This window comes from Salmo trutta, chromosome 3, assembly GCF_901001165.1.
Source record: "Salmo trutta chromosome 3, fSalTru1.1, whole genome shotgun sequence".
Lineage (NCBI taxonomy): Eukaryota > Metazoa > Chordata > Actinopteri > Salmoniformes > Salmonidae > Salmo > Salmo trutta.
The window spans coordinates 66,084,535-66,109,340 of record NC_042959.1 but is presented as its reverse complement, the minus strand read 5'-3'; the positions used below and the strand labels follow the sequence as shown (position 1 = coordinate 66,109,340).

Genomic DNA, 24,806 nt, shown 5'->3' with positions numbered 1-24,806 from the left:
GGCAGCTTGTTATATTACATTAAATGTGGCATATTTGTATAAGAAGCTATGCTTGTGCTGTATTCTTTAAACCACCATAAAAACACCATCCTCACCTTTAAATGTACAGCGGTTTTGTGTGTTGCCTCCATTTTGAGGCTTGACAAACAGTTAGATGATCACAACATTTCAACCAATGAGTTGGATTCATAAACAATAAACTAATAATTTACACTCTATTCATTACATATAAACCCTTGGTAGGGAATGAGGTGGGATCTAATTACATGCAAATAGGTCCATAATGTATTGTTTATTGAAGGCAAATGGAAAAATGTATGAGAAGTTAAAACATTTGTATGTGTGTATGCGTATAGAAACATCATTTGAACCAGCATCTGAGCCAGGCTGGGCCTCCTCCCTGCGGCAGCCAGACTACCATCCCCAGCAGCAGGAGCACCTTGAACCCCAGGGAGAGGGAGAGCAGGAGCAGCAGCGGAGGGGCCTCCCCAGAGACCTGCACCTGCCTGGGGGGCAGCATGTACAGGGTGGCCTGGTCCTTCCCCAGGGGGTTGGAGGCACTACATGTGTACTGCTGCCCAGGGAGGACGTCCCGGAGCTGGCTGGTGGTGTGATGTTGCTCGAGGGACTCCTGGGAGAGGGGAGAGATGTCAGAGCCTTCCATGAGCTCGTCAGGCCCCAGCCACTGGACATCAGGTAGGGGAGAGCCCTGGACACGACACTGAGCCCTGTAGCCAGCTTCCTCACTGCCCTCCACTGACAGTCCCAGGATTCGTGGGGCAGCTAACCATGAAAGCCATGGCAAACACAGACACCCCAAATCAATACAATCATATCCATGAAATACGCATAAATCCATCTACAATTAGACAAACAAACAAACCCATACAGAGTTGACATATTAGATCACTTTCAAGGTCTAAAACAAACTGTGTAGTACTACATTCTACAGTGTACTCATCATATACAGAATCCCCCTACCCTCCACTCTAAGCCGTGTGCCCATCTTATCCTCGTAGCTGGCGTGTGCGTGTCCGGGGACCTCCACACGGCAGTAGTAGCGTCCGTTGTCCTGCAGGGCGGCGCTGTTGATGCGCAGGGAGAGGTCGTGCTCTCGGGGGTTCCCCTCCAGGCGATAACGTTGGTCCTGCTGGGGGTCTGGCTGGCAGGTCCTGGCCCTGGTGGGAGAGGAGCAGTGGTAGAGCACCGTAGAGCCCTGGCCGTGGCCCAGCCGCCACACCACCTGCAGGGAGGAGTGCAGCGTGTGGTGGGGGTGGGTGAAGGAGCAAGGCAGCACCACCGGGTAGCCCTCCGTGGCACGCACCTCCGCCTGAACCTTCATGGACCAGCCGTCATCGTTCGAAGCAGCGCCCAGGGCTGGATGTGTCATAATACATGTTATTAATGCTCAGGACAGATGGAGAGCTGGAGCTGATATATGATACTTTAAATTGCACAGTGATACAAAGTTTGTATTACTGTGCAATTTAAAGTATGTTTAATCAAACTCCAACTATGGTTTAAAAACACATTTTGAAAACTGGAATCGTTCTGTATTCCTGTAAGCAAAATGTCAATCTGATAGTGGTGTCCAAATCGGTCATGCTTTGAAAATGAGGAAGTTCACTTTGATCTAACTTTGCTTTCTGTTTTCCATTTCCTTCTGAAAAAACAGTGCAAAATGACATCTCTGAATAGTGTGACCCCACAGTTTGTCTGACAAATATTTGATCCACATATGCTGTAGTCGCGAGTCCATCTGTAGCCTACTTACCTTCCATGAAACACATTAGGAGATTCACCATTCTGCAGAGTGACCGGGTGTCCATGCTTGAGACTGCTGTGTTAAGGGTAGCGTATGCAGCGAGGATTCTATGTTTGTCTCCTCACCTGACTCACTGTTTCTCAGACACTGTCCCGTGGCTGCCAGTCATTCCAGTACAGATCATATGAGATTCTATAGCGTATTTCCCTCATCTAACACACTGTCCTATACACAAAAATTATTCACACCCCTTGACTTTTTCCACATTTTGTTGTTACAAAGTGGGATTAAAATGGATTTAATTGTTGGTCAACGATCTACACAAAATACTCTGTCAAAGTGGAAGAATAATTATGAAAAAATGTATTCATAAAAATAAATAAACACTAATATATCTGATTTGATAAGTATTCAAGCCTGTGAGTTAATACATGTTAGAATCACCTCTGGCAGCGATTAAAGGTGTGAGTTTTTCTGGGTTTGAGTCTTTCTCTCTAAGAGCTTTGCACCCCTGGATTGAACAATATGTGCACATTTTTTTTTTTTTTTTTTTAATCTTTAAGTTCTGTCAAGTTGGTTGTTGATCATTGCTAGACAGCCATTTTCAAGTCGCCATACATTTTCAAGATGATTTCAGTCAAACTTTAACTAGGCCACTTTCATTGTCGTCTTGGTAAGCAACTCCAGTGTATATTTTGTCTTGTGTTTTAGGTTATTGTCCTGCTGAAAGGTGAATTTGTCTCCCGGTGTCCTGTGGAAAGGAGTTTAGAAAGGATTTTGCCTATGTTTAACTCTCTTCGTTTTTTTTATCATAAAAACTTCCTTGTCCTCAAAACATGATGCCGCCACCACCATGATTGAAAATATGAGGAGGGGGACTCAGTAATGTGTTGTGTTGGATTTTCCCCAAACATAATACTTTGTATTCAGGACAAAGTCAATTTCTTTGCCACATTTTTTTGCTGTTTTACTTTAGAGCCTTATTGCAAACAGGGGCGAAAATCTGATATCAACTTTGGAGGGGACAATTACATGAAATTTTCTCGAGCAATTCCTGAGGGGGACACCAAAAGTAGTGCTGTAACACATAGCCTACATTGTAATATGGTAAATGTATATTGAGGAACCAAAGAAATAAGGTGTTTGCCGTACTCCTAACTACCGGTACCCAAAACTACACAACTAATCACAACAGCAATACCATTGCCTTTAACAAATCTTAGTTCAGTCACCAGTTTAAGTTGAGAGTGGGGGTATCCATGGCATTTTCCAATTATGTTCCTATTTTACAAGTCAAAAAAATTGAGAACCTTTCATAATGTTGCCAAACAAAGACTCAACAAACTTACCTGAGACTCCCTGTCTCTGCCAGTCTGTCCCTGCATATCTGTCCCCAACTCTGCTGTCTGTGTGCCATCTGTTGCCTGCTCTGCCTAATGACATCATTGTGAAACATTTCTATTAGAATTTCATTTCTTTCTTATGAACATTTTATTAACTAGTCTTTGAGATGTTAGGCTACTAGGGTTCTTACTATGCGTTTTGGTGTATTGAAAAATACTCTGATGTCCGTCTTTTATTTTTCTGCCATTTTTCTACCTGTCTGGCTGGCTGGCTGGCTACACACACACAGTGTGTAGGTTATTTACAGTAGGAGATGGGCTTCTATCATCTTCAATCATTATATATGGGCTTCGATCTAAAAGGTAGCTAGCAAATGTGAAACGGATTAAAATGACAAGAGTAGACAGCTGTATGAGTTCACCATTTACACAACATATGCTGCAACCTTTTGTAATTTTAATAGTTTGTTTCATATTGGCTGGCTTCCAACAATAGCTGAATTTGCAAAGCTAGCGAGCACCAATTCAGTTTCAGTGGTGTTTGCTATAATCTTTGCTACCCGGGTTAAATAAAGGTGAAATAAAATAAATAAATAAAAGTTCACTTGCGACAATTTAGCTTTTGCAACGAGACCATTAAATATATTTAAGACAATGGTAGAAGAGAGTGTAGTTCTGTTCAGTTTGGATTTCAGTTTATCGCTAACCTTATCACAGGGACTTTGAAGCACTAACTTACATCATCTGCATGCTGATTCCATCTTTGACGACGCCACATAAATGGAATAGGTACTAGCTAGCTTAATAGTTCATATTTGCGCGCTAGCTCTGCATATTCAGCTAGTGTGTGTGCGCGATTGACTGGATTAACCTCACGTCAGTTACGTAGCAAGCTAAGGAACTGGCAGTGGATCAAACCATTGTGAGACAAAGGGTGGGGGGGTTGCAATCTTTTGAAACTTAAAAACGCGCTATTAAGTGTCTAAAATCAGCACAATTGCTTTCATTGCGTATTATTAATATTATTTAAATTGCATAGTTATGTTTCAGTGATATATTGGGGGGGACAAATCATATTTTTCCCAGGATGGGGGGGTCGTGTCCCCCCCGTCCCCCCCGGGATTTCCGCCCCTGATTGCAAACAGGATGCATGTTTTGAAATATTTTTAATCTGTACAGGCTTCCTTTTCACTCTGTCAATTAGGTTAGTATTGAGGAGTAACTACAATGTTGTTGATCCATCCTCAGTTTTCTCCTATCAAATAGTTTTCTCCTATTTTATTATTATCTATTTGTTTACCTTTATTTAACTAGGCAAGTCAGTTAAGATTTTTTATTTATTTACGATGACGGCCTACACCGGCCAAACCTGGACGACGCTGGGACAATTGTGTGCCGCCCTATGGGACTCCCAATTACGGACCACTTTAATAATGGAACACTAGTCACTTTAATAATGTATACATACTGCTTTACTCATTTCACATGTATATACTGTATTCTATTCTACTGTATTTTAGTCTATGCCACTCTGACATTGCTCATCTTAATATTTATATATTTCTTAATTCCATTCTTTTACTTTTAGATTTGTAGTTGTATATGAGAACTTGTTCTCAACTGGCCTACCTGGTTAAATAAATGTGAGAAAAAAATAAAACAATTTGTGTGTATTGTGAATTCTTAGATACTACTGCACTGTTGGAGCTAGGAACACAAGCATTTAGCTACACCCACAATAACATCGGCTAAATATGTGTATGTGACCAATACAATTTTATTTGATGTAAACTCTAACTGTTTTAAAATCACCTTTGAAAATCCATGAGCGGTTTCCTTCCTCTCTGGCGACTGAGTAAGGAAGGACGTCTGTATCTTTGTAGTGACTGGGTGTATTGATACACCGTCCAAAGTGTAATTATTAACTTCACCATGCTCAAAGGGATATTCAATGTCTGCTTTTTATTTATTTATACCCATCTACCAACACCCTGTCGTTCTCCACTAACATCAAGGCGGTGACCCGATCCTGTAGGTTCATGCTTTACAACATTCGCAGAGTACGACCCTGCCTCACACAGGAAGCGGCGCAGGTCCTAATCCAGGCACTTGTCATCTCCCGTCTGGATTACTGCAACTCGCTGTTGGCTGGGCTCCCTGCCTGTGCCATTAAACCCCTACAACTCATCCAGAACGCCGCAGCCCGTCTGGTGTTCAACCTTCCCAAGTTCTCTCACATCACCCCGCTCCTCCGCTCTCTCCACTGGCTTCCAGTTGAAGCTCGCATCCGCTACAAGTCCATGGTGCTTGCCTACGGAGCTGTGAGGGGAACGGCACCTCCGTACCTTCAGGCTCTGATCAGGCCCTACACCCAAACAAGGGCACTGCGTTCATCCACCTCTGGCCTGCTCGCCTCCCTACCTCTGAGGAAGTACAGTTCCCGCTCAGCCCAGTCAAAACTGTTCGCTGCTCTGGCACCCCAATGGTGGAACAAGCTCCCTCGACGCCAGGACAGCGGAGTCAATCACCACCTTCCGTAGACACCTGAAACCCCACCTCTTTAAGGAATACCTGGGATAGGATAAAGTAATCCTTCTACCCACCCGAAAGATTTAGATGCACTATTGTAAAGTGGTTGTTCCACTGGATATCTTAAGGTGAATGCACCAATTTGTAAGTCGCTCTGCATAAGAGCGTCTGCTAAATGACTTAAATGTAATGTAAATGTACCAATAGGTGCCCTTCTTTGCAAGGCATTGGAAAAACTCCCTGGTCATTGTAGTTGAATCTGTGTTTGTAATTCACTGCTCAACTGAGTGACCTTACAGATAATTGTATGTGTGGGGTACAGAGATGAGGTAGTCATTCAAAAATCATGTTCAACACTATTATTGCACACAGAGTGCGTCCATGCAACTTATTATGTGACTTGTTAAGCACATTTTTACTCCTGAATTTATTTAGGCTTGTCATAACAAAGGGATTGAACACTTATTGACTCAAGATATTTCAGCTTGTCATTTAAAAAAAATACTGAACAAAAATATAAACGCAACATGCCGCAATTTCAAAGATTTTACAGTACTACAGTTCATGTAAGGGAATTGGCCAATTGAAATAAATTCATTAAGCCCTAACCTATAGATTTCACATAACTGGGAATACAGATACTGTATGCATCTGTTGGTCACAGATACCTTAAATAAAAACTAGGGGCGTGGATCAGAAAACCAGTCAATATCTGGTGTGATCACCATTTGCCTCATGCAGTGCAACACATCTCCTTCACATAGAGTTGATCAGGCTGTTGATTGTGGCCTGTGGAATGATGTCCCACTCCTCTTCCACGGCTGTGCGAAGTTACTGGATATTGGCGGGAACTGGAACATGCTATCGTACACGTTGATCCAGAGCATCCCAAACATGGTCAATGGATGACATGTCAGGTGAGTATGCAGGCCATGGAAGAACTGGGACATGTTCAGCTTCCAGGAATTGTGTACAGATCCTTGCAACATGGGGCCGTGCATTATCATGCTGAAACATGAGTTGATGGCGGAGGATGAATGGCACCACAATGGGCCTCAGGATCTTGTCACGGTATCTCTGTGCATTTAAATTGTCATCAATAAAATGCAATTGTATTCTCCGTCCATAGCTTATGTCTGCCCATACCATAACCCCACCGCCACCATCGGGCACTCTGTTCGCTAACAGGGATGTAAACAAATTTGTGCGTATGGAACATTTCTGGGATCTTTGATTGCTGCTCATGAAACATGGGACCAGCACTTTATGTATTGCGTTTTATATTGTTATTTAGTGTCATTTGTAAAAATGTCTAAAAACATACTTCCACTTTGACATCATGGAGTATTGTGTATTCAATTTAATCCATTTTAAATTCAGGCTGTAACACATCAAAATGTGGAACAAGTAAAATGGTGTGAATACTTTCTGAAGGTGCTGTAGGACTATTATACTGCTCAATTCTCACTACAGTAAACGGAGGTCCTCTATTGTTCCAGTCTTAATGCTTTCTATAATAGATACCAAGTAAAGAGGCTCAGGAAACATATCTTAAATTCACATAATAGGCCTAAAGAAATGATACACTTCCATTTTTAATGCACTTAGGCTCAGCCAAGCCCTCATACTTGTTTCACAGTAAGCACTTTTGGAGCTAAACAGGAAATGGCTATTCTCATGTTGTACATTTCACAACTCTGTTTCCTGATTTGAGGCATTGTGTTGGTAGAAATTCCTCTCTGTGACTTGACTTTCTTTCTCTCCAGTGCTTATGGGATACGTATATATTTGATTACCTTTAGGATGTTGCAGGCTCAACTCTTCTCTCTCTTCTCTGTCATTACAGGTAGGCCAAACTCCAGGTTTAGCTATTTCTATTCAGATTCAGTTTTTCATTTTGGTGAAACATTCCTATTTAAGCTTTAGCATTCTTGAATAATTTGGGAATAAAGGAATTAAGGGAATTATCCCTCTTTAGTGTTGTAATATTGATGAGTTTATGTTTATACAGTATCATAAGAGATGATTTGTTGATCCTTTGGGTAGTGACGTGCGTGTTTAAATAAAGTACAACAAGGAGCAATATATTGCCAGTTGAACCAATTGGAATACAAGTTTAAAAAAACCACTTGAGACCATCAGAAAAAACAAACATGAAATATCCTTAATATGGTTGATTTCTCTAATTTCTCGAATTGTGAACTAATATTCCTCCCACTAGGCACCTTCTCACAGCCATGGTCCATGACAGTTCCCCCTGTAGTGAATAGCACCATAGGAGGAGATGTGGTCCTACCCTGCTCCTTCACCCACCCCAAGCAACAAATGTAAGCAACAAGACTACCCCAAAGACATCACAGTTCAGTGGATCACCAGACAATTCCATGATAAGCCCTTCTTCCAATGCAAGGTGACAAATGTTACTACAGGTGGAATGAATGAATGCTCAGTTCCAGAGTCATACCAACGCTTCTCAGTCAAAGGAGACCCTAAGCAGAGGGATCTCTCTCTCCTCATCAGAGATCTGGCGGTCACAGACAATGGAGTATACTTCTGCAGAGTGGAGCTGGACTATTACTGGGGTGATGGGAAGTGGCAGACTGCCAGCGGCACACAGCTCAATATCATTGGTAAAGGTCTCACTACATTGTCAGCAATAAAATATTTTTTATTGAGGGTCTGGTGGTCTAGGAATATGAAACTTTTTACCACAATGATACTCATGCAAGGTTTGTGCTTTGTCCCTAGCTAAGGCCCAGATTGTCAGCCTGTCTTGGGTAGAGGCGTCCCTCGGACCAGGCAACGGGAGCCTCAGGTGTGTAGTTGAGGGGAACCCCCATCCACCATCACCTGGTTCTCCTCTAAGGGCAACATAGACCCAGGTGTCAGCACCATAGGAACCCACCCATTTCAGTGGACCAGTTCAATCCCCTTCTTCACCCAGGAAGTGTACACCTGCAGGGCAGAGAACAGCCTGGGGAGGGCAGAGAGACGGTTCCCCCCTGGACCCACTGCGCTGACCGTAGCCCTCTCTGTGTGTGGGGTCCTGCTTCTCCTGCTGCTCCTTGGCATGGCTTTATTTTACCTGAGAAAAAGAGGTGGGTGATCTCTGTAAAAAAAAAAAAAATACTAGTTTAGATATGATATTTTTGGTGTATTTACAGATTCATATACTATCTCTGGTCTTTTCCAAAAGGATACCTGAGATTCTGCAATTCAGAAAAGATTAAGCAGCAATCTGAGTTGTGCACAGATCCTGCTATAGGTAAGGGGTCTTACTCTTTTCTAGACAATCTGAGTCTTTGAATAGTATTTCTGATCAGTAATCATTTTTCCTCAGATGAAAGGGCAGAGTTTGAGTTGAAAGCCAGTTTAAGTGGTAGGCTATTCAGTACATTTTAACATTTTTGTCATTTAGCAGACGCTCTATCCAGAGCGACTTACAGGAGCAATTAGGGTTAAGTGCCTTGCTCAAGGGCACATCGGCAGATGTTTCACCTAGTTTGCTCAGGGATTCGAACTGGCCCAACACTCTTAACCCGCTAGACTACCTGCTGCCCCATTATTCACTATCTCCACACATATGCTTCCCTATGTACCACTCCATCAGCTTTACTTGTCTACGGCCCACTCATTGTCTGTGTATTCTACACCCTCTTCTCCCGTATCCTTCAATCCCTGCCTGCTGTCCCAACTACACCTCTGTAGAAGTGGGCAAAAAGATCGGGTCCAGTGTCGAGTCTGAGCATAGCTCTTCATGTCCTCTCATTCTGTCATAAACTTTGTGCGCCACAGCAGTTTACATTTGTACATTTTACTTCCCTGTTTCTAAAGCTGTGGTCAGTGAAACCTCTATCTACGCCAATGTCTCGGAAATGGGTGAGTGGACAAGACCGTAAAGGATTTGCTGATGGTTCAGATCTGTAATGTGTCACATAGTTTCTTACTGTCGTTCTCTGCACAAACAGAAAGCCCACAGTCGTTGTATAAACATGATTCACCAGAAGATGGCGACATGGAGCTAAATCTGGTATACTCAGACGTTCAACTGAACACCACCACTCAATGTAGGTATTCAATTATTGCAATTTTGGGTCATGAATTCCATAGGTATACCACTAAGTACCAGAACCAGCTCAGATAAGTTTGTGAAATTGCCCTCTTTTCTTTTAAGCACCCCAAAGAAGCTCGCGTGTCCCCATACCAGATGAAGGTGAATTATTTTTAGTGCTTTTCTTGAAGTGACACAAGAAAGTCTAAGATTGCATAATACAGTTGAGACAGCACTGTCCTTAACATGACATGACATAACATGACATAACATGATATAACGCCAACCCTTCACTTTCATTGTCATTCCATTATTCTGATTATGCTGTCCATTGTCATTTCAGGTGTTCACTATGCTATTGTGAAGCTAGGGTGAACTGCCGAGGCACAACAGAGAGAATGTAACTCTAGAGGTATGTCATAATGAAACTGACCTCCCTCATTCTGACAGACATTTCCCAAGACACCTTCAAAAGTAATCAACAAGAGTTTGGCAGTCAATCTTATTGCCGTTGTTCACAACATTGGGACAACTTGGTAGATTCCGTTTTTATATTATTATTCTTATGGAGGTGCAACTACATAATTGCCCTACAAGTGTTATTGTCAAAAATGTTATTCAATTACAATTGTTATTGTTCTGGAGAGCCATTACAACATTATACTTCTGGGTTTCCTTTTAAACACATATCACATGAACCCAAAGCGGAACTCCAGTGCAGTCATTCGCCTCAACCACCACAGAACCAGCTGATGCTATCTGGGCAAAACCTGAGTGTAGCTGTGGTTGAGTGGTCAACCACCGGCTCTGCAAGGAACTCTGACCTCAAACTACTGAAGGGTTTTCTCATATTGGTGTAGAATAATAATCATCATAATATTCAGAATAATACATAGTATTTATATAGCATTTTTCAAGGACGCAAAGTCGCTTAGGTCCATGTCCATGTTCTTACCATGTGGTGCATCACTAAACAAAATTAAACGTCCCTGCAGAACCTTGAAGCAGAAAGAGTGTGGTGCATTTGTACATGTAAATGTATTGGTTTCCTTTGGCTGCAGTGTTTGTGATGTTCTCAAAGTGTCATGGAGGATCTAGCTCCTCTGGACCACATGCAGAGTAACTCATTCAGGTTCTTCAGATTGTACAGCTGATGCATAAGACTGTTTGGCTCTCCATGGTAATGTCCTTTTAGGGTGTGGTTTGGTTCCCATATCTGGCTTCACTTGCTCGTATGGAGACTAGGCCTACTGGTATGCACAGCCAGAGTGTGTGTGTGTGTGTGTGTGTGCGCCTTTATGTGGTAAGGTTTTCTAAGCACTCTTTCCCATTCTGCTCTGTAGCCGTCGGAGGACGTGGTGACAGAGAAGAGCATCCTGCCCTCATCTCCATGGTAACAGCTGTTTATGGATGGGGGCTGCCAGAAACAAAACCCTACTGCTATAAAGCATTGAAATATGAAAAACTCCTTCCTGATGGGGTTCAGTCTTACTTCATCGCTATCCATTTTGTTATGTAGCTTGATTGACATGGGCCTAACATCTGTGCTTAGTTGGTTATTTTTTGTAAGTGTCTGTGGGTGTCTAGGAACAGTGGGTTAACTGGCTTGTTCAGGGGCAGAACGACATAATGATGATGTTTAAACCATGAAGATGTAAATAATACACTACACTGAATCTATTTTAGCATGGCATGGGGTAGTCCCATTAGTGCAGCCCCCTTGGGATAGGATGGAGGGCCTATAGTTTAACACCTGTTGACCCCACATGGTTACCAATTCAATCACAAAACCTACATTAGGTCTGACCTTAAAGTAATGTGAGCATCTTGCTTGCTTGTGCATTGTGGGTGGAAAAATGCTTCAATTAACCTGGGACAAATACAATTCAGCTGTCGATAGAGTAGGAGGTCGAATAGGTATGGGTCTATAGTGCAAGCTACAATAATATAGGGCCTAAAGTGTCATTAACAATAGTAGGAATACGTTTGATGAACTTCAAACATATTCAGATTGATAGCCACGTGCTTAATCAACTTCAACCATCATGTGAACACTATTTAGGTGGAGACTGTAAATGCTTCATTATTTACATCCATAACACACGCGGTGACGCTGCCAGTAGCATGCGGCTAGAAATGAGACCCAATCGTGCGTGAGTGATTTGCGGACAATACGTGTTTTGATAGCACTTTCTCTTCCAGTCAGTCATTTTATGTCCATGGGCGAGTTCGTTTTTCTTTACCCGGTGTCTCGGGTGCGGGGACTTTACACATTTTAGTCCATTCCATTGGTCCTTAAATAAATTCACCACTCACCCGGGGCCATGCAAAACGAACTGGCCCACTGAGTAAAAGCAACATTGTAGCTGTTGAAGTTGAAACATGCTACTGTTTACTGGAAACTCCACCCCAACTGAATCTCACCCTCAATGAAATAGGGTTTCCACGAGTTACCACAGCCGCGAAGTCTGAATTGGCTATCGTAAAAATGTATCGTAAAATAACCTGCAATTGTGCTTTTTGGTCTTAATTTAAGGTCACGGTTAGGCATACGGTTAGCAGTGGGGTTAGGATTAGATTTAAAATCACATTTTAAGAAGATTTGTAGAAACAGGCGGGGTTTCTGACTTTGTGGCTGTGGTAACTAGTAACGACCATGAAGTAGACGGAGCACAGCAGTAGCAGCTGTCTGTGTTTCCTGGGCCACGATAAACTGTAGTCTAGACTATTTACACTGTATTTTATTTATACATATCAAAATGTCTCATACTGTTGTTACTACCACTACCACGACGACATCGTCTTCGGGCGAAGGTTTCTTGAACTTGGGCTATACTCGCTCTGTACAAGGATTACTGAAAATCGCCCAAGTGGTAAGAGCTTTTGATCAGATATTTATACTGATGTTCTGCACAGAATTAAACCATTTTTTAACGTTATTATTTTTAATGGTTGGATTGTATTTATATTGCTTACTGTCTGCTGTCTGCTGTCTTCGTGATCTTTAATCCAAAATGTGGAGAATGCACTCAAAAACTGAGGATAAAGGGGAGCGAGGTGCGTAACAGAAGTGGAAAAAGTACCCAATTGTTGTAAAAGTAAAGATACCTTAATAGAAAATGACTCAAGTAAAAGTGAAATTCGCCCAGTAATATATTATTTGAGTCAAGGCTAAAAGTATTTTTACTTAAGTACCTTACACCACTGTCTACTAGGTGGCTTTCTCTGATGGTTAGGCTACGACTAGGCTACTACACAAAACATTAACATGCAAACATGAATTAGGCCAATACTAGTGGGAACCAATAGCCTTTATAACCTGAATTAGGCCTATACTAGTGGGAACCAATAGCCTTTATAACCTGAATTAGGCCTATACTAGTGGAAACCAATAGCCTTTATAACCTGAATTAGGCCTATACTAGTGGAAACCAATAGCCTTTATAACCTGAATTAGGCCTATACCAGTGGAAACCAATAGCCTTTATAACCTGAATTAGGCCTATACCAGTGGAAACCAATAGCCTTTATAACCTGAATTAGGCCTATACCAGTGGAAACCAATAGCCTTTATAACCTGAATTAGGCCTATACCAGTGGAAACCAATAGCCTTTATAACCTGAATTAGGCCTATACCAGTGGAAACCAATAGCCTTTATAACCTGAATTAGGCCTATACCAGTGGAAACCAATAGCCTTTTATAACCTGAATTAGGCCCATACCAGTGGAAACCAATAGCCTTTATAACCTGAATTAGGCCAATACCAGTGGAAACCAATAGCCTTTATAACCTGAATTAGGCCTATACTAGTGCAAACCAATAGCCTTTATAACCTGAATTAGGCCTATACCAGTGGAAACCAATAGCCTTTATAACCTGAATTAGGCCTATACCAGTGGAAACCAATAGCCTATATAAACCCCCTCCCCCCCCTCCAAAGATTGAGCTGTGCATTAACTCTCCATGAGGCAAAATGGCAAGTGGGCAGGTGATACCGGCCACAGTCAGATCAACATCCAGTTTTGATTGAGATGTAACGTAATTGTTTGATATATTAAAAGTCTTGGGCGATGAGAGTTTTGTTGTTGTTGATTTCTGTAATGCAGGAACTTGTCCCACTGTGTATGGTGATGTCATATTGCTGTCTACCTTCAAATAAATTAATGCTTATCATTATCTCTCAGAATGTCAGAATTTCGTAATTAATGACACTTTATTACACCTTCATAACAAAGGTTGTGAAATCAGGGAAATCACACCTTCATAACAAAGGTTGTGAAATCAGGGGAGAACGAACGCTGTCTGTTCTCCCCTCTTTATATCTGTGTTTGGCACAGTAGAATACAGTGGTTTGCATCTTAATCTTCACTACTTTTCTGTTACAGGCTTGCTTATTTATAGTCATCGTCACAGGAATGATGGTGGTGTTTCAGAGGAAAAATGGAGGAAGCTGGTTATGGGTGTTATTTCCTGTTTACAGAAGTGTTTAGTTGCTAATGGCTTTCAGCCTATCCCATGTGGTTTAATAATGTCAATGTTGTTCCAAATACCCTGCAACTGCCCTACAATATGAAGCAATAAAGCATGTTTAACAGCATGTGAACGGGAAAATTGTGAACCTTGAACATTAGCCATGTGAGAGCTGGTGTCACGCCCTGACCAGTAAAGGGGTTATTTCTTCTTGTAGTTTGGTCAGGACGTGGCAGGGGGTATTTGTTTTATGTGGTTCAGGGTGTGTTTGAGTATGTGTTCATGTAGAGGGGTATTTGATTTATTAGTCCGGGGTTTTTTGGTTAGTTCTATGTTGTTAGTTCTATGTCTGTACTAGGGTATTGTATTTCTATGTTTAGGTAATGGGGATTGGGGCCTTCAATTGGAGGCAGCTGTCTATCGTTGCCTCTGATTGAAGGTCCTATATTTAGGAGTCTGTTTGTTTTGGGTTTGTGGGAGATTGTTCTTTGTATTGCTGTGTGAGCCTACAAGACTGTTTGTCGTCAGTTTATTGTTTTTCGTGTTTGTTTTGGTTTAATAAAAATGAGCATTACATTTTAGTCATTTAGCAGACGCTCTTATCCAGAGCGACTTACAGTAGTGAATGCATCCATTTCATCAATTTTTTTTCTCCGTACTGGTCCCCGTGGGAATTGAACCCACAACCCTGGCGTTGCAAACACCATGCTCTACCAACTGAGCCACACGGTCACGTACCCGCTGCGCCTTGGTCCATCTATTACGACGATCGTGACAGCTGGGTTGTGTTGAAAACTAGATTCTGGATCTGGACCAACCTACCGTTACCAGAATTTTTTATTTTTTATTTTACCTTTATTTAACCAGGTAAGCTAGTTGAGAACAAGTTCTCATTTACAACTGCGACCTGGCCAAGATAAAGCAAAGCAGTGTGACACATACAACAACACAGAGTTACACATGGAATAAACAAGTGCACAGTCAATAACACAATAGAAAAAAGAAAGTCTATATACAGTGTGTGCAAATGGCGTGAGGTAGGCAATAAATAGGCCATAGTAGCGAAGTAATTACAATTTAGCAGATTAACACTGAAGTGATAGATGAGCAGATGATGATGTGCAAGTAGAAATACTGGTGAGCAAAAGAGCAGAAAAGTAAATAGAAACAATATGGGGATGAGGTAGGTAGATTGGGTGGGCTATTTACAGATGGACTATGTACAGCTGCAGTGATCGGTTAGCTGCTCAGGTAGCTGATGCTTAAAGTTAGGGAGGGAAATATAAATCTCCAGCTTCAGCGATTTTTGCAATTCGTTCCAGTCACTGGCAGCAGAGAACTGGAAGGAACGGCGGCCAAAGGAGGTGTTGGCTTTGGGGATGACCAGTGAGATATACCTGCTGGAGCGCGTGCTACGGGTGGGTGTTGTTATGGTGACCAGTGAGCTGAGATAAGGCGGGGCTTTACCTAGCAAAGACTTATAGATGACCTGGAGCCAGTGGGTCTGGCGACGAATATGTAGCGAGGGCCAGCCGACGAGAGCATACAGGTTGCAGTGGTGGGTGGTATAAGGCGCTTTGGTAACAAAACGGATGGCACTGTGATAGACTGCATCCAGTTTGCTGAGTAGAGTATTGGAAGCTATTTTGTAGATGACATCGCCGAAGTCAAGGATCGGTAGGATAGTCAGTTTTACCAGGGTAAGTTTGGCGGTGTGAGTGAAGGAGGCTTTGTTACGAAATAGAAAGTTGATTCTAGATTTGATTTAGGATTGGAGATGTTTAATATGAGTCTGGAAGGAGAGTTTACAGTCTAGCCAGACACCTAGGTATTTGTAGTTGTCCACATATTCTAGGTCAGAACCGTCCAGGGTGGTGATGCTAGTCGGGGGGGGGCGGAGCTGTTGGCCGGGGTTGGGGTATCCAGGAGGAAAGCATGGCCAGCCGTAGAGAACTGCTTATTGAAATTTTCGATTATCATGGATTTATCGGTGTGACCGTGTTACCTAGCCTCAGTGCAGTGGGCAGCTGGGAGGAGGTGCTCTTGTTCTCCATGGACTTTACAGTGTCCCAAAAGTTTTTGGAGTTAGAGCTACAGGATGCAAATTTCTGTTTGAAAAAGCTAGCCTTTGCTTTCCTGACTGACTGCGTGTATTGGTTCCTAACTTCCCTGAACGGTTGCATATCGCGGGGACTATTCGATGCTATTGCAGTCCGCTATTGCAGACTAAGATACATTTTTAACACAGGAGTTGCAGTGTTGTGGTGCCAAGATGCTCCACGGTTGGAAACATACTGGGACATGGAAACAAATTGCTATTTGTCTGTGTGTTTGCAGGTAGCCCTCCTGATTGCGTTCCTGTGTGTACACTGTGCACGAGGTTGGACTGATTTCTCAGCCTTTCGGTACTTTGAGGTGGTGACGCTATGGTTCCTCATAGCCTTCCTCATCTTCTACCTCATGTACGTGTTCAGACTGCAGAGTAAGATCCCCTGTATCAACTGGACAATGACGGTGAGTGGCCCTGCAAATGACACGCCTATACACACACATTTACATTTGAGTTATTTAGCAGACTCTCTTATCCAGAGAGACTTACAGTAGTGTGCATAATCTTTTAAAACTTTTTTTGTACTTTTTCCACAGACACGCGTTCCAACACTTATCTATACCATTCATTGTTTCAGGAGTTACTGCATTATGGCGTTGGGACCATCCTGGTCTTCATTGCCTCTATTGTTGCAGCTGTTAAGAGTGGAGGTGTGTCTGAACTAGAAGCTGGTTCGGTGAGTAACATAGCAGATGCTTTCCTGTTTTCTGGTGCTCCATTCCAGAGCTGAAGAATGTTCATTCATTTTATCTATCCTAGTATCTCAGTATTTAGCTGAAGATAATTTAGAGGCCCTGTTTGCAAAAATGGAACCTTATATCTAAGCTCTCCATAGTTTATTTCTGTTTGTTATGTGGTGAGTGTGTGGGAATTCACTTTAAAGCAGGACAAATGGTTATTAAAGGGGAGTGGACACACTAGGCTTTAGAACACCAGCAAACTGGAACTGTAAATCACCATATTGGCATTGCTGCATCACTGGCAGGATTTCCCAAAAAAGACTGAATCTGAAAACTGTCTGAAAGACCATGAACTCTGCGTGCATTAATGAGCAAAATTTGCTGGTTTCAAACCATATCCGAAAATGTTATACATATTTTGAAAGCTGAGAAACAGCCCTTATAAATTATATTACATACAATAGTACCACATCAATCAAATGGTAATCAGTTAAGAAAAATCTGATAGGAAAATCTATGTTTTTTCCCCCAAACAACTGCCAATCAGAATAGTAATATGTTCTACTATGAATGAGTTCCAGACGTTTTAGTGAACGGTGGTATTTTTCTAGAATTCTATGGAATGTTCTGTTATCAAACACTTTCTTATATGGATTGTATATTAAACATAAATGTGAACCAAAACATATTACAAATGGCATTTAGTCTTACATATGATAAGGAAAGACATACACAAGTAATATAATATGAATAAATCAAGAACTTTATTGAAAAAACTGAGGGGAATACATCGTCTCACTCAAGCCTGAAAACAAAGTGCAAGTCACATCGAAAATTGGAATTACAAAATATGATAAGAATAAGGAACATTATAACAATAATTGGCTTTGACACACTTCAATTTCTTCTGCACATACATTCCACTAGGCGTATAGCCTTATACAGGAAGAGTCAGAATGGGAACAAATTAAAAGCATGCAAGAGAACTGACCAGCCAGTAGTTCAGATTGTCACTGAAGACTAGGAGTCCCTTTACTAGTTAGTGCCTATGTCTGCAATGAGTCACACTCACTGGAGTACCACAACCTAAAATAACTGATCCCCCTACAATGCATAACTACTTGCATTCTGGTGCAACACAAACAAACCACGTCATAATCTCCTTTCTGTCTTTCCTGTAAAAAATCCAACAATTTCTAGAGTTGTCCTCCAGTACAATGAAGTTCATCTAGGCTGGGAGGGTGTGGTTGTCCCTTGGCCCTGTCTGCAGCCTAAGCAGCATGTTGTCCAGTCTCTACAGCCCCTGTCTTCCTTGGCCCTGTCTGCAGCCTAAGCAGCATGTTGTCCAGTCTCTACAGCCCCTGTCTTCCTTGGCCCTGTCTGCAGCCTAAGCAGCATGTTGTCCAGTCTCTACAGCCCCTGTCTTCCTTGGCCCTGTCTGCAGCCTAAGCAGCATGTTGTCCAGTCTCTACAGCCCCTGTCTTCCTTGGCCCTGTCTGCAGCCTAAGCAGCATGTTGTCCAGTCTCTACAGCCCCTGTCTTCCTTGGCCCTGTCTGCAGCCTAAGCAGCATGTTGTCCAGTCTCTACAGCCCCTGTCTTCCTTGGCCCTGTCTGCAGCCTAAGCAGCATGTTGTCCAGTCTCTACAGCCCCTGTCTTCCTTGGCCCTGTCTGCAGCCTAAGCAGCATGTTGTCCAGTCTCTACAGCCCCTGTCTTCCTTGGCCCTGTCTGCAGCCTAAGCAGCATGTTGTCCAGTCTCTACAGCCCCTGTCTTCCTTGGCCCTGTCTGCAGCCTAAGCAGCATGTTGTCCAGTCTCTACAGCCCCTGTCTTCCTTGGCCCTGTCTGCAGCCTAAGCAGCATGTTGTCCAGTCTCTACAGCCCCTGTCTTCCTTGGCCCTGTCTGCAGCCTAAGCAGCATGTTGTCCAGTCTCTACAGCCCCTGTCTTCCTTGGCCCTGTCTGCAGCCTAAGCAGCATGTTGTCCAGTCTCTACAGCCCCTGTCTTCCTTGGCCCTGTCTGCAGCCTAAGCAGCATGTTGTCCAGTCTCTACAGCCCCTGTCTTCCTTGGCCCTGTCTGCAGCCTAAGCAGCATGTTGTCCAGTCTCTACAGCCCCTGTCTTCCTTGGCCCTGTCTGCAGCCTAAGCAGCATGTTGTCCAGTCTCTACAGCCCCTGTCTTCCTTGGCCCTGTCTGCAGCCTAAGCAGCATGTTGTCCAGTCTCTACAGCCCCTGTCTTCCTTGGCCCTGTCTGCAGCCTAAGCAGCATGTTGTCCAGTCTCTACAGCCCCTGTCTTCCTTGGCCCTGTCTGCAGCCTAAGCAGCATGTTGTCCAGTCTCTACAGCCCCTGTCTTCCTTGGCCCTGTCTGCAGCCTAAGCAGCATGTTGTCCAGTCTCTACAGCCCCTGTCTTCCTTGGCCCTGTCTGCAGCCTAAGCAGCATGTTGTCCAGTCTCTACAGCCCCTGTCTTCCTTGGCCCTGTCTGCAGCCTAAGCAGCATGTTGTCCAGTCTCTACAGCCCCTGTCTTCCTTGGCCCTGTCTGCAGCCTAAGCAGCATGTTGTCCAGTCTCTACAGCCCCTGTCTTCCTTGGCCCTGTCTGCAGCCTAAGCAGCATGTTGTCCAGTCTCTACAGCCCCTGTCTTCCTTGGCCCTGTCTGCAGCCTAAGCAGCATGTTGTCCAGTCTCTACAGCCCCTGTCTTCCTTGGCCCTGTCTGCAGCCTAAGCAGCATGTTGTCCAGTCTCTACAGCCCCTGTCTTCCTTGGCCCTGTCTGCAGCCTAAGCAGCATGTTGTCCAGTCTCTACAGCCCCTGTCTTCCTTGGCCCTGTCTGCAGCCTAAGCAGCATGTTGTCCAGTCTCTACAGCCCCTGTCTTCCTTGGCCCTGTCTGCAGCCTAAGTAGCATGTTGTCCAGTCTCTACAGCCCCTGTCTTCCTTGGCCCTGTCTGCAGCCTAAGCAGCATGTTGTCCAGTCTCTACAGCCCCTGTCTTCCTTGGCCCTGTCTGCAGCCTAAGCAGCATGTTGTCCAGTCTCTACAGCCCCTGTCTTCCTTGGCCCTGTCTGCAGCCTAAGCAGCATGTTGTCCAGTCTCTACAGCCCCTGTCTTCCTTGGCCCTGTCTGCAGCCTAAGCAGCATGTTGTCCAGTCTCTACAGCCCCTGTCTTCCTTGGCCCTGTCTGCAGCCTAAGCAGCATGTTGTCCAGTCTCTACAGCCCCTGTCTTCCTTGGCCCTGTCTGCAGCCTAAGCAGCATGTTGTCCAGTCTCTACAGCCCCTGTCTTCCTTGGCCCTGTCTGCAGCCTAAGCAGCATGTTGTCCAGTCTCTACAGCCCCTGTCTTCCTTGGCCCTGTCTGCAGCCTAAGCAGCATGTTGTCCAGTCTCTACAGCCCCTGTCTTCCTTGGCCCTGTCTGCAGCCTAAGCAGCATGTTGTCCAGTCTCTACAGCCCCTGTCTTCCTTGGCCCTGTCTGCAGCCTAAGCAGCATGTTGTCCAGTCTCTACAGCCCCTGTCTTCCTTGGCTCTGTCTGCAGCCTAAGCAGCATGTTGTCCAGTCTCTACAGCCCCTGTCTTCCTTGGCCCTGTCTGCAGCCTAAGCAGCATGTTGTCCAGTCTCTACAGCCCCTGTCTTCCTTGGCCCTGTCTGCAGCCTAAGCAGCATGTTGTCCAGTCTCTACAGCCCCTGTCTTCCTTGGCTCTGTCTGCAGCCTAAGCAGCATGTTGTCCAGTCTCTACAGCCCCTGTCTTCCTTGGCCCTGTCTGCAGCCTAAGCAGCATGTTGTCCAGTCTCTACAGCCCCTGTCTTCCTTGGCCCTGTCTGCAGCCTAAGCAGCATGTTGTCCAGTCTCTACAGCCCCTGTCTTCCTTGGCCCTGTCTGCAGCCTAAGCAGCATGTTGTCCAGTCTCTACAGCCCCTGTCTTCCTTGGCCCTGTCTGCAGCCTAAGCAGCATGTTGTCCAGTCTCTACAGCCCCTGTCTTCCTTGGCCCTGTCTGCAGCCTAAGCAGCATGTTGTCCAGTCTCTACAGCCCCTGTCTTCCTTGGCCCTGTCTGCAGCCTAAGCAGCATGTTGTCCAGTCTCTACAGCCCCTGTCTTCCTTGGCCCTGTCTGCAGCCTAAGCAGCATGTTGTCCAGTCTCTACAGCCCCTGTCTTCCTTGGCCCTGTCTGCAGCCTAAGCAGCATGTTGTCCAGTCTCTACAGCCCCTATCTTCCTTGACTCTGTCTAGCTAGCTGCAAATTGAATCAGACACTAGCCAGTTGATTTTAGCTCTTAGCTAATGCCAATGACAAATGCTCTTCAAATTGCCAGTATGAGCATTTAATTTTCTACAGTTAGTGAACACAACATTAACATGGAAAAGAACAAGAGCTAGCTAAATCAACAAAATAGCTAGCTAGTTACCTCAGCTTGGTTGACTGTCTACTCGGCTTCTTATCAAATTAATTTAATTTCACAGACTCATCTTATCAATCAAAAAAATACTCTAAAATGTAAATGTTATAATTACCAACATAAAAATGCATTCTATACAGTTTCTTGCCTTAAAAACCTGTTAGGGACAGATGTTCCGCTAGCGGAACGCCTCACCAATATCCAATGGTAGAGCGTGGCGCGAAATACAAATACCTTAAATGCTATAACTTCAATTTCTCAAACATATGACTATTTTACACCATTTTAAAGACAAGACTCTCATTAATCTAACCACACTGTCCGATTTCAAAAAGGCTTTACAGCGAAAGCAAAACATTAGATTGTCAGCAGAGTACCCTGCCAAAAATAATCACACAGCCATTTTCAAAGCAAGCATATATGTCACAAAAACCACAGCTAAATGCAGCACTAACCTTTGATGATCTTCATCAGATGACACTCCTAGGACATTATGTTATACAATACATGCATGTTTTGTTCAATCAAGTTCATATTTATATAAAAAAAAACAGCTTTTTACATTAGCATGTGATGTTCAGAACTAGCATACCCACCGCAAACTTCCGGTGAATTTACTAAATTACTCACGATAAACGTTTCCAAAAAAACATAACAATTATTTTAAGAATTTTTGATACAGAACTCCTTTATGCAATCGCGGTGTCAGATTTTAAAATAGCTTTTCGTCGAAAGCACATTTTGCAATATTCTGAGTAGATAGCTCGGCCATCACAGGCTAGCTAATTTGACACCCACCAAGTTTGGTGCTCACTAAACTCAGAATTACTATAAGAAAAATTGGATTACCTTTGCTGTTCTTCGTCAGAATGCACTCCCAGGACTTCTACTTCAACAACAAATGTTGTTTTGGTTCGAAATAATCCATAGTTATATTGAAATAGCTCCGTTTTGTTCGTGCGTTGAGGTCACTATCCGAAGGGTGACACGCGGGCGCATTTCGTGACAAAAATGTTCCAAATATTCCATTACCGTACTTCGAAGCATGTCAAACGCTGTTTAAAATCAATTTTTATGCTATTTTTCTCGTAAAATAGCGATAATATTCCAACCGGGCGACGTTATATTCATTCAAAGACTGAAAGAAAAACATGGAGTCATCTCGTGGAAGCGCACTCCAGTGTCATTGTTTCCTGCCTGACCACTCACAAAAACTCCTGCTGTTTTTCGCCCAGAGACTGCAGAGACGTCATTCCACTTTCTGGCGCCTTCTGAGAGCCAATGGAAGCCTTAGAAAGTGTCACGTTACAGCACAGATGCTGTAATGTCGATAGAGATGCAACAGAAGGACAACAAATTGTCAGACAGGGCACTTCCTGTATGGAATCTTCTCAGGTTTTGGCCTGCCATATGAGTTCTGTTATACTCACAGACACCATTCAAACAGTTGTAGAAACTTTAGAGTGTTTTCTATCCAAATCTACTAATTATATGCATATTCTAGTTTCTGGGCAGGAGTAGTAACCAGATTAAATTGGGTACGTTTTTTATCCGGCCGTGAAAATACTGCCCCCTATCCCAAACAGGTTAATATTTTTGTCCTGGTATCAATGACAAAGCTATCAAAGTTGTGAGAAACTTTTCAGGTCCAGTGGAGACAAGGGCGTCTCCTGGTGTCAGCATTGGCGTCAGTCGTTACTATTGCAATTCAAGATGGCGCTACTCGAATAAACGTTGTTCAATATCAAAATCCCAATTTAGCTGTTTCTATGTTAAATGCACGTGTTTAGTATTAGTGGATGGAATACATCTCTTAACTTTACTTCCTAAAGTGTTTCCATTCACCTTTAAGGAGTTCACCCCATCCTGTCAAGTACAGTTTTGAGATCTAAAAAGTCAGTTAATCATTCTCCTAAAATGTTTTTTTCCTCTTACACTTGTACCCAGTAACCAGCTTGGGGACTTACAGCTGCCCCCTCAATGCTTGACAGATGACCAACTGTAGGGTTTTTATAGGGGGATAATGAGGCATCTTTCTTGTTGACCTTTACAGGCATTTGGCTTCATCGCCACATTCCTACTGGCTGTCAGCATATGGACATCCTATAAGGTCACATGTGGTTCCCAGCCAACCAGTAAGTCTGAAATTCTTTGAAATCCTTATTGGGTTTTCCCTCAGTTGCCTAGCAACATGTACCGAGCCTTTGAAAGACAGACGCTCAACTGAAAAGGAATTCAATTTTAACCTGTAATCATATCATGAAATAGTTCCTCTTTTTACACTGGTGAATGATATCACTTTGCATATTTGCTACAGTGGAGCTTTCTTTTGCAACGCAGATCAGGAGTTATTTCCGTTCCATTTCCTGTGCTGCCGGCTATTACGTAGTGCTGTTACAAGGGCTAGGAAGGGCTTTTTGTTGTTAGTTGACTCAACTTTGGTTAACTAGTGTTTCCTCTTTCCCCATCACTCTTCCTCTAACTGTAGGTGCTTCTGTGTAAAACGGATCTATCATTTCTTCCCCTGAAGTACCAAGATGACTTCATTGTCAGTGTGCTGTGCGACAGTAACTTCTTACCCCAACAACTGGCCCGGGGCCCGTTAAACAATCAGAACTTCAGTTTAGCCCGAGACTGGTTTCACTTCAGGATAGTTACAAGTTAGCCAGTTAACTTTGTTAAACACTCTATTTTGTACAGTTTACAAAGAAAGCTTAAAGTAATTTCTCCTTCTTTGAGATACACCATCCTGATGACCGGTCAGTTGTTAGGGATAAGAAGTCACCTGTGTGTGCTTTGAAGAGCAGGCAGCTTTTGTTTCATATAAGTGCCTCCATAGTGTTTAAACTAAGGGCTAGGCTGAGAGCTAGACCAAACCACCCCTCCATCTTGAATGGTCGCTATTTGAATGCTTTGAAATCAAGAGGACATAAGCTGTTTTTCAGTGTTGCCCAGAAGCTTTTTAGAGTTAGATATGTCAATGCCACCCCTGTTTACATTATTTATTTGAGAGCACATTTTTATGATGATAAAATGTTGTGCTTTTATGTTCACGCTTACTATTGTATGTCTGTCACAGTATTATAGGCTGCTTATGAGAAGAATATAACAATAAAAATGTCAACCTTTATACAGCCTCACACTATCACGTGTATTTAAACATCTCTTCTTTATCTGATGTGTTTGAGTTTGTATATGGGTTTAGATTTCAAACATGCTTTTGTTTGACTGAAGCAAAAGGGAAACTCAACAGCATCCATGTCTCTGAATCCTTGTTTGTTGAAAATAAGACATTGAGACCAGTGGAGGCTCCTTAGAGGAGGAAGGGGAGGACCATCCTCAGTGAATTTCATAAAAATAGTGAAACATTAAGTTATCCTTTTTAGATAAAAACTATAAATATATTCATGTCACCCCAAAAATTGATTAAAACACACTGTTTTGCAATGAAGGTCTACAGTA

At 43.2% G+C, this 24,806-nt stretch overlaps 3 protein-coding genes across 5 annotated transcripts; 2 read left to right on the top strand and 1 right to left on the bottom strand.

Annotated features, from left to right (window-relative positions):
* Nucleotides 1-273: 273 nt before the first annotated feature.
* LOC115165053 (sialic acid-binding Ig-like lectin 15) lies at nucleotides 274-1,890 on the bottom strand. Its single transcript, XM_029718087.1, has 3 exons — nucleotides 1,775-1,890; nucleotides 982-1,377; nucleotides 274-783 (listed from the first exon to the last, which is right to left on the bottom strand). Exons 1-3 carry the CDS (start codon nucleotides 1,827-1,829, stop codon nucleotides 362-364), a joined length of 873 nt encoding a protein of 290 aa, XP_029573947.1. The 5' UTR covers nucleotides 1,830-1,890; the 3' UTR covers nucleotides 274-361.
* A 5,436-nt stretch (nucleotides 1,891-7,326) lies between these two features.
* LOC115184421 (sialic acid-binding Ig-like lectin 15) lies at nucleotides 7,327-11,371 on the top strand. Of its 3 annotated transcripts, none has more exons than XR_003874381.1 (8): nucleotides 7,327-7,483; nucleotides 7,859-8,267; nucleotides 8,386-8,735; nucleotides 8,834-9,516; nucleotides 9,606-9,704; nucleotides 9,812-9,850; nucleotides 10,032-10,100; nucleotides 11,032-11,371. XR_003874381.1 is itself a non-coding variant. In XM_029745370.1 (8 exons), the coding sequence occupies exons 3-8, from the start codon at nucleotides 8,708-8,710 to the stop codon at nucleotides 10,061-10,063; spliced, it is 312 nt and encodes a 103-aa protein (XP_029601230.1). In that variant the 5' UTR covers nucleotides 7,334-7,483; nucleotides 7,859-8,267; nucleotides 8,386-8,707; the 3' UTR covers nucleotides 10,064-10,695. The 3 variants fall into 3 exon arrangements, 2 of the variants coding, with proteins under 2 accessions (XP_029601230.1, XP_029601229.1); XM_029745370.1 differs by lacking the exon at nucleotides 11,032-11,371 and having other exon boundaries at nucleotides 7,334-7,483; nucleotides 8,834-8,902; nucleotides 9,472-9,516; nucleotides 10,032-10,695; XM_029745369.1 differs by lacking the exons at nucleotides 8,834-9,516; nucleotides 9,606-9,704; nucleotides 9,812-9,850; nucleotides 10,032-10,100; nucleotides 11,032-11,371 and having other exon boundaries at nucleotides 7,335-7,483; nucleotides 8,386-8,452; nucleotides 8,582-8,764.
* A 320-nt stretch (nucleotides 11,372-11,691) lies between these two features.
* Nucleotides 11,692-24,489, top strand: LOC115184452 (CKLF-like MARVEL transmembrane domain-containing protein 7). Its single transcript, XM_029745371.1, has 5 exons — nucleotides 11,692-12,561; nucleotides 16,499-16,675; nucleotides 16,849-16,947; nucleotides 23,398-23,479; nucleotides 23,833-24,489. The coding sequence occupies exons 1-5, from the start codon at nucleotides 12,448-12,450 to the stop codon at nucleotides 23,844-23,846; spliced, it is 486 nt and encodes a 161-aa protein (XP_029601231.1). The 5' UTR covers nucleotides 11,692-12,447; the 3' UTR covers nucleotides 23,847-24,489.
* The last annotated feature ends 317 nt before the right edge of the window (nucleotides 24,490-24,806 follow it).

Coding starts and splice junctions, on each gene's coding strand:
- LOC115184421 (XM_029745369.1), top strand. CDS start 7,922: ATGTGGTCCTACCCTGCTCCTTCACCCACCCCAAGCAACAAATGTAAG. Junction 8,268..8,385: donor CACACAGCTCAATATCATTG/GTAAAGGTCTCA, acceptor CTTTGTCCCTAG/CTAAGGCCCAGATTGTCAGC. Junction 8,453..8,581: donor CCAGGCAACGGGAGCCTCAG/GTGTGTAGTTGA, acceptor TTCTTCACCCAG/GAAGTGTACACCTGCAGGGC.
- LOC115165053 (XM_029718087.1), bottom strand. CDS start 1,829: ATGGACACCCGGTCACTCTGCAGAATGGTGAATCTCCTAATGTGTTTC. Junction 1,378..1,774: donor CCTAATGTGTTTCATGGAAG/GTAAGTAGGCTA, acceptor TGACACATCCAG/CCCTGGGCGCTGCTTCGAAC. Junction 784..981: donor CACACGGCTTAGAGTGGAGG/GTAGGGGGATTC, acceptor TTTCATGGTTAG/CTGCCCCACGAATCCTGGGA.
- LOC115184452 (XM_029745371.1), top strand. CDS start 12,448: ATGTCTCATACTGTTGTTACTACCACTACCACGACGACATCGTCTTCG. Junction 12,562..16,498: donor TACTGAAAATCGCCCAAGTG/GTAAGAGCTTTT, acceptor GTGTGTTTGCAG/GTAGCCCTCCTGATTGCGTT. Junction 16,676..16,848: donor GTATCAACTGGACAATGACG/GTGAGTGGCCCT, acceptor TCATTGTTTCAG/GAGTTACTGCATTATGGCGT.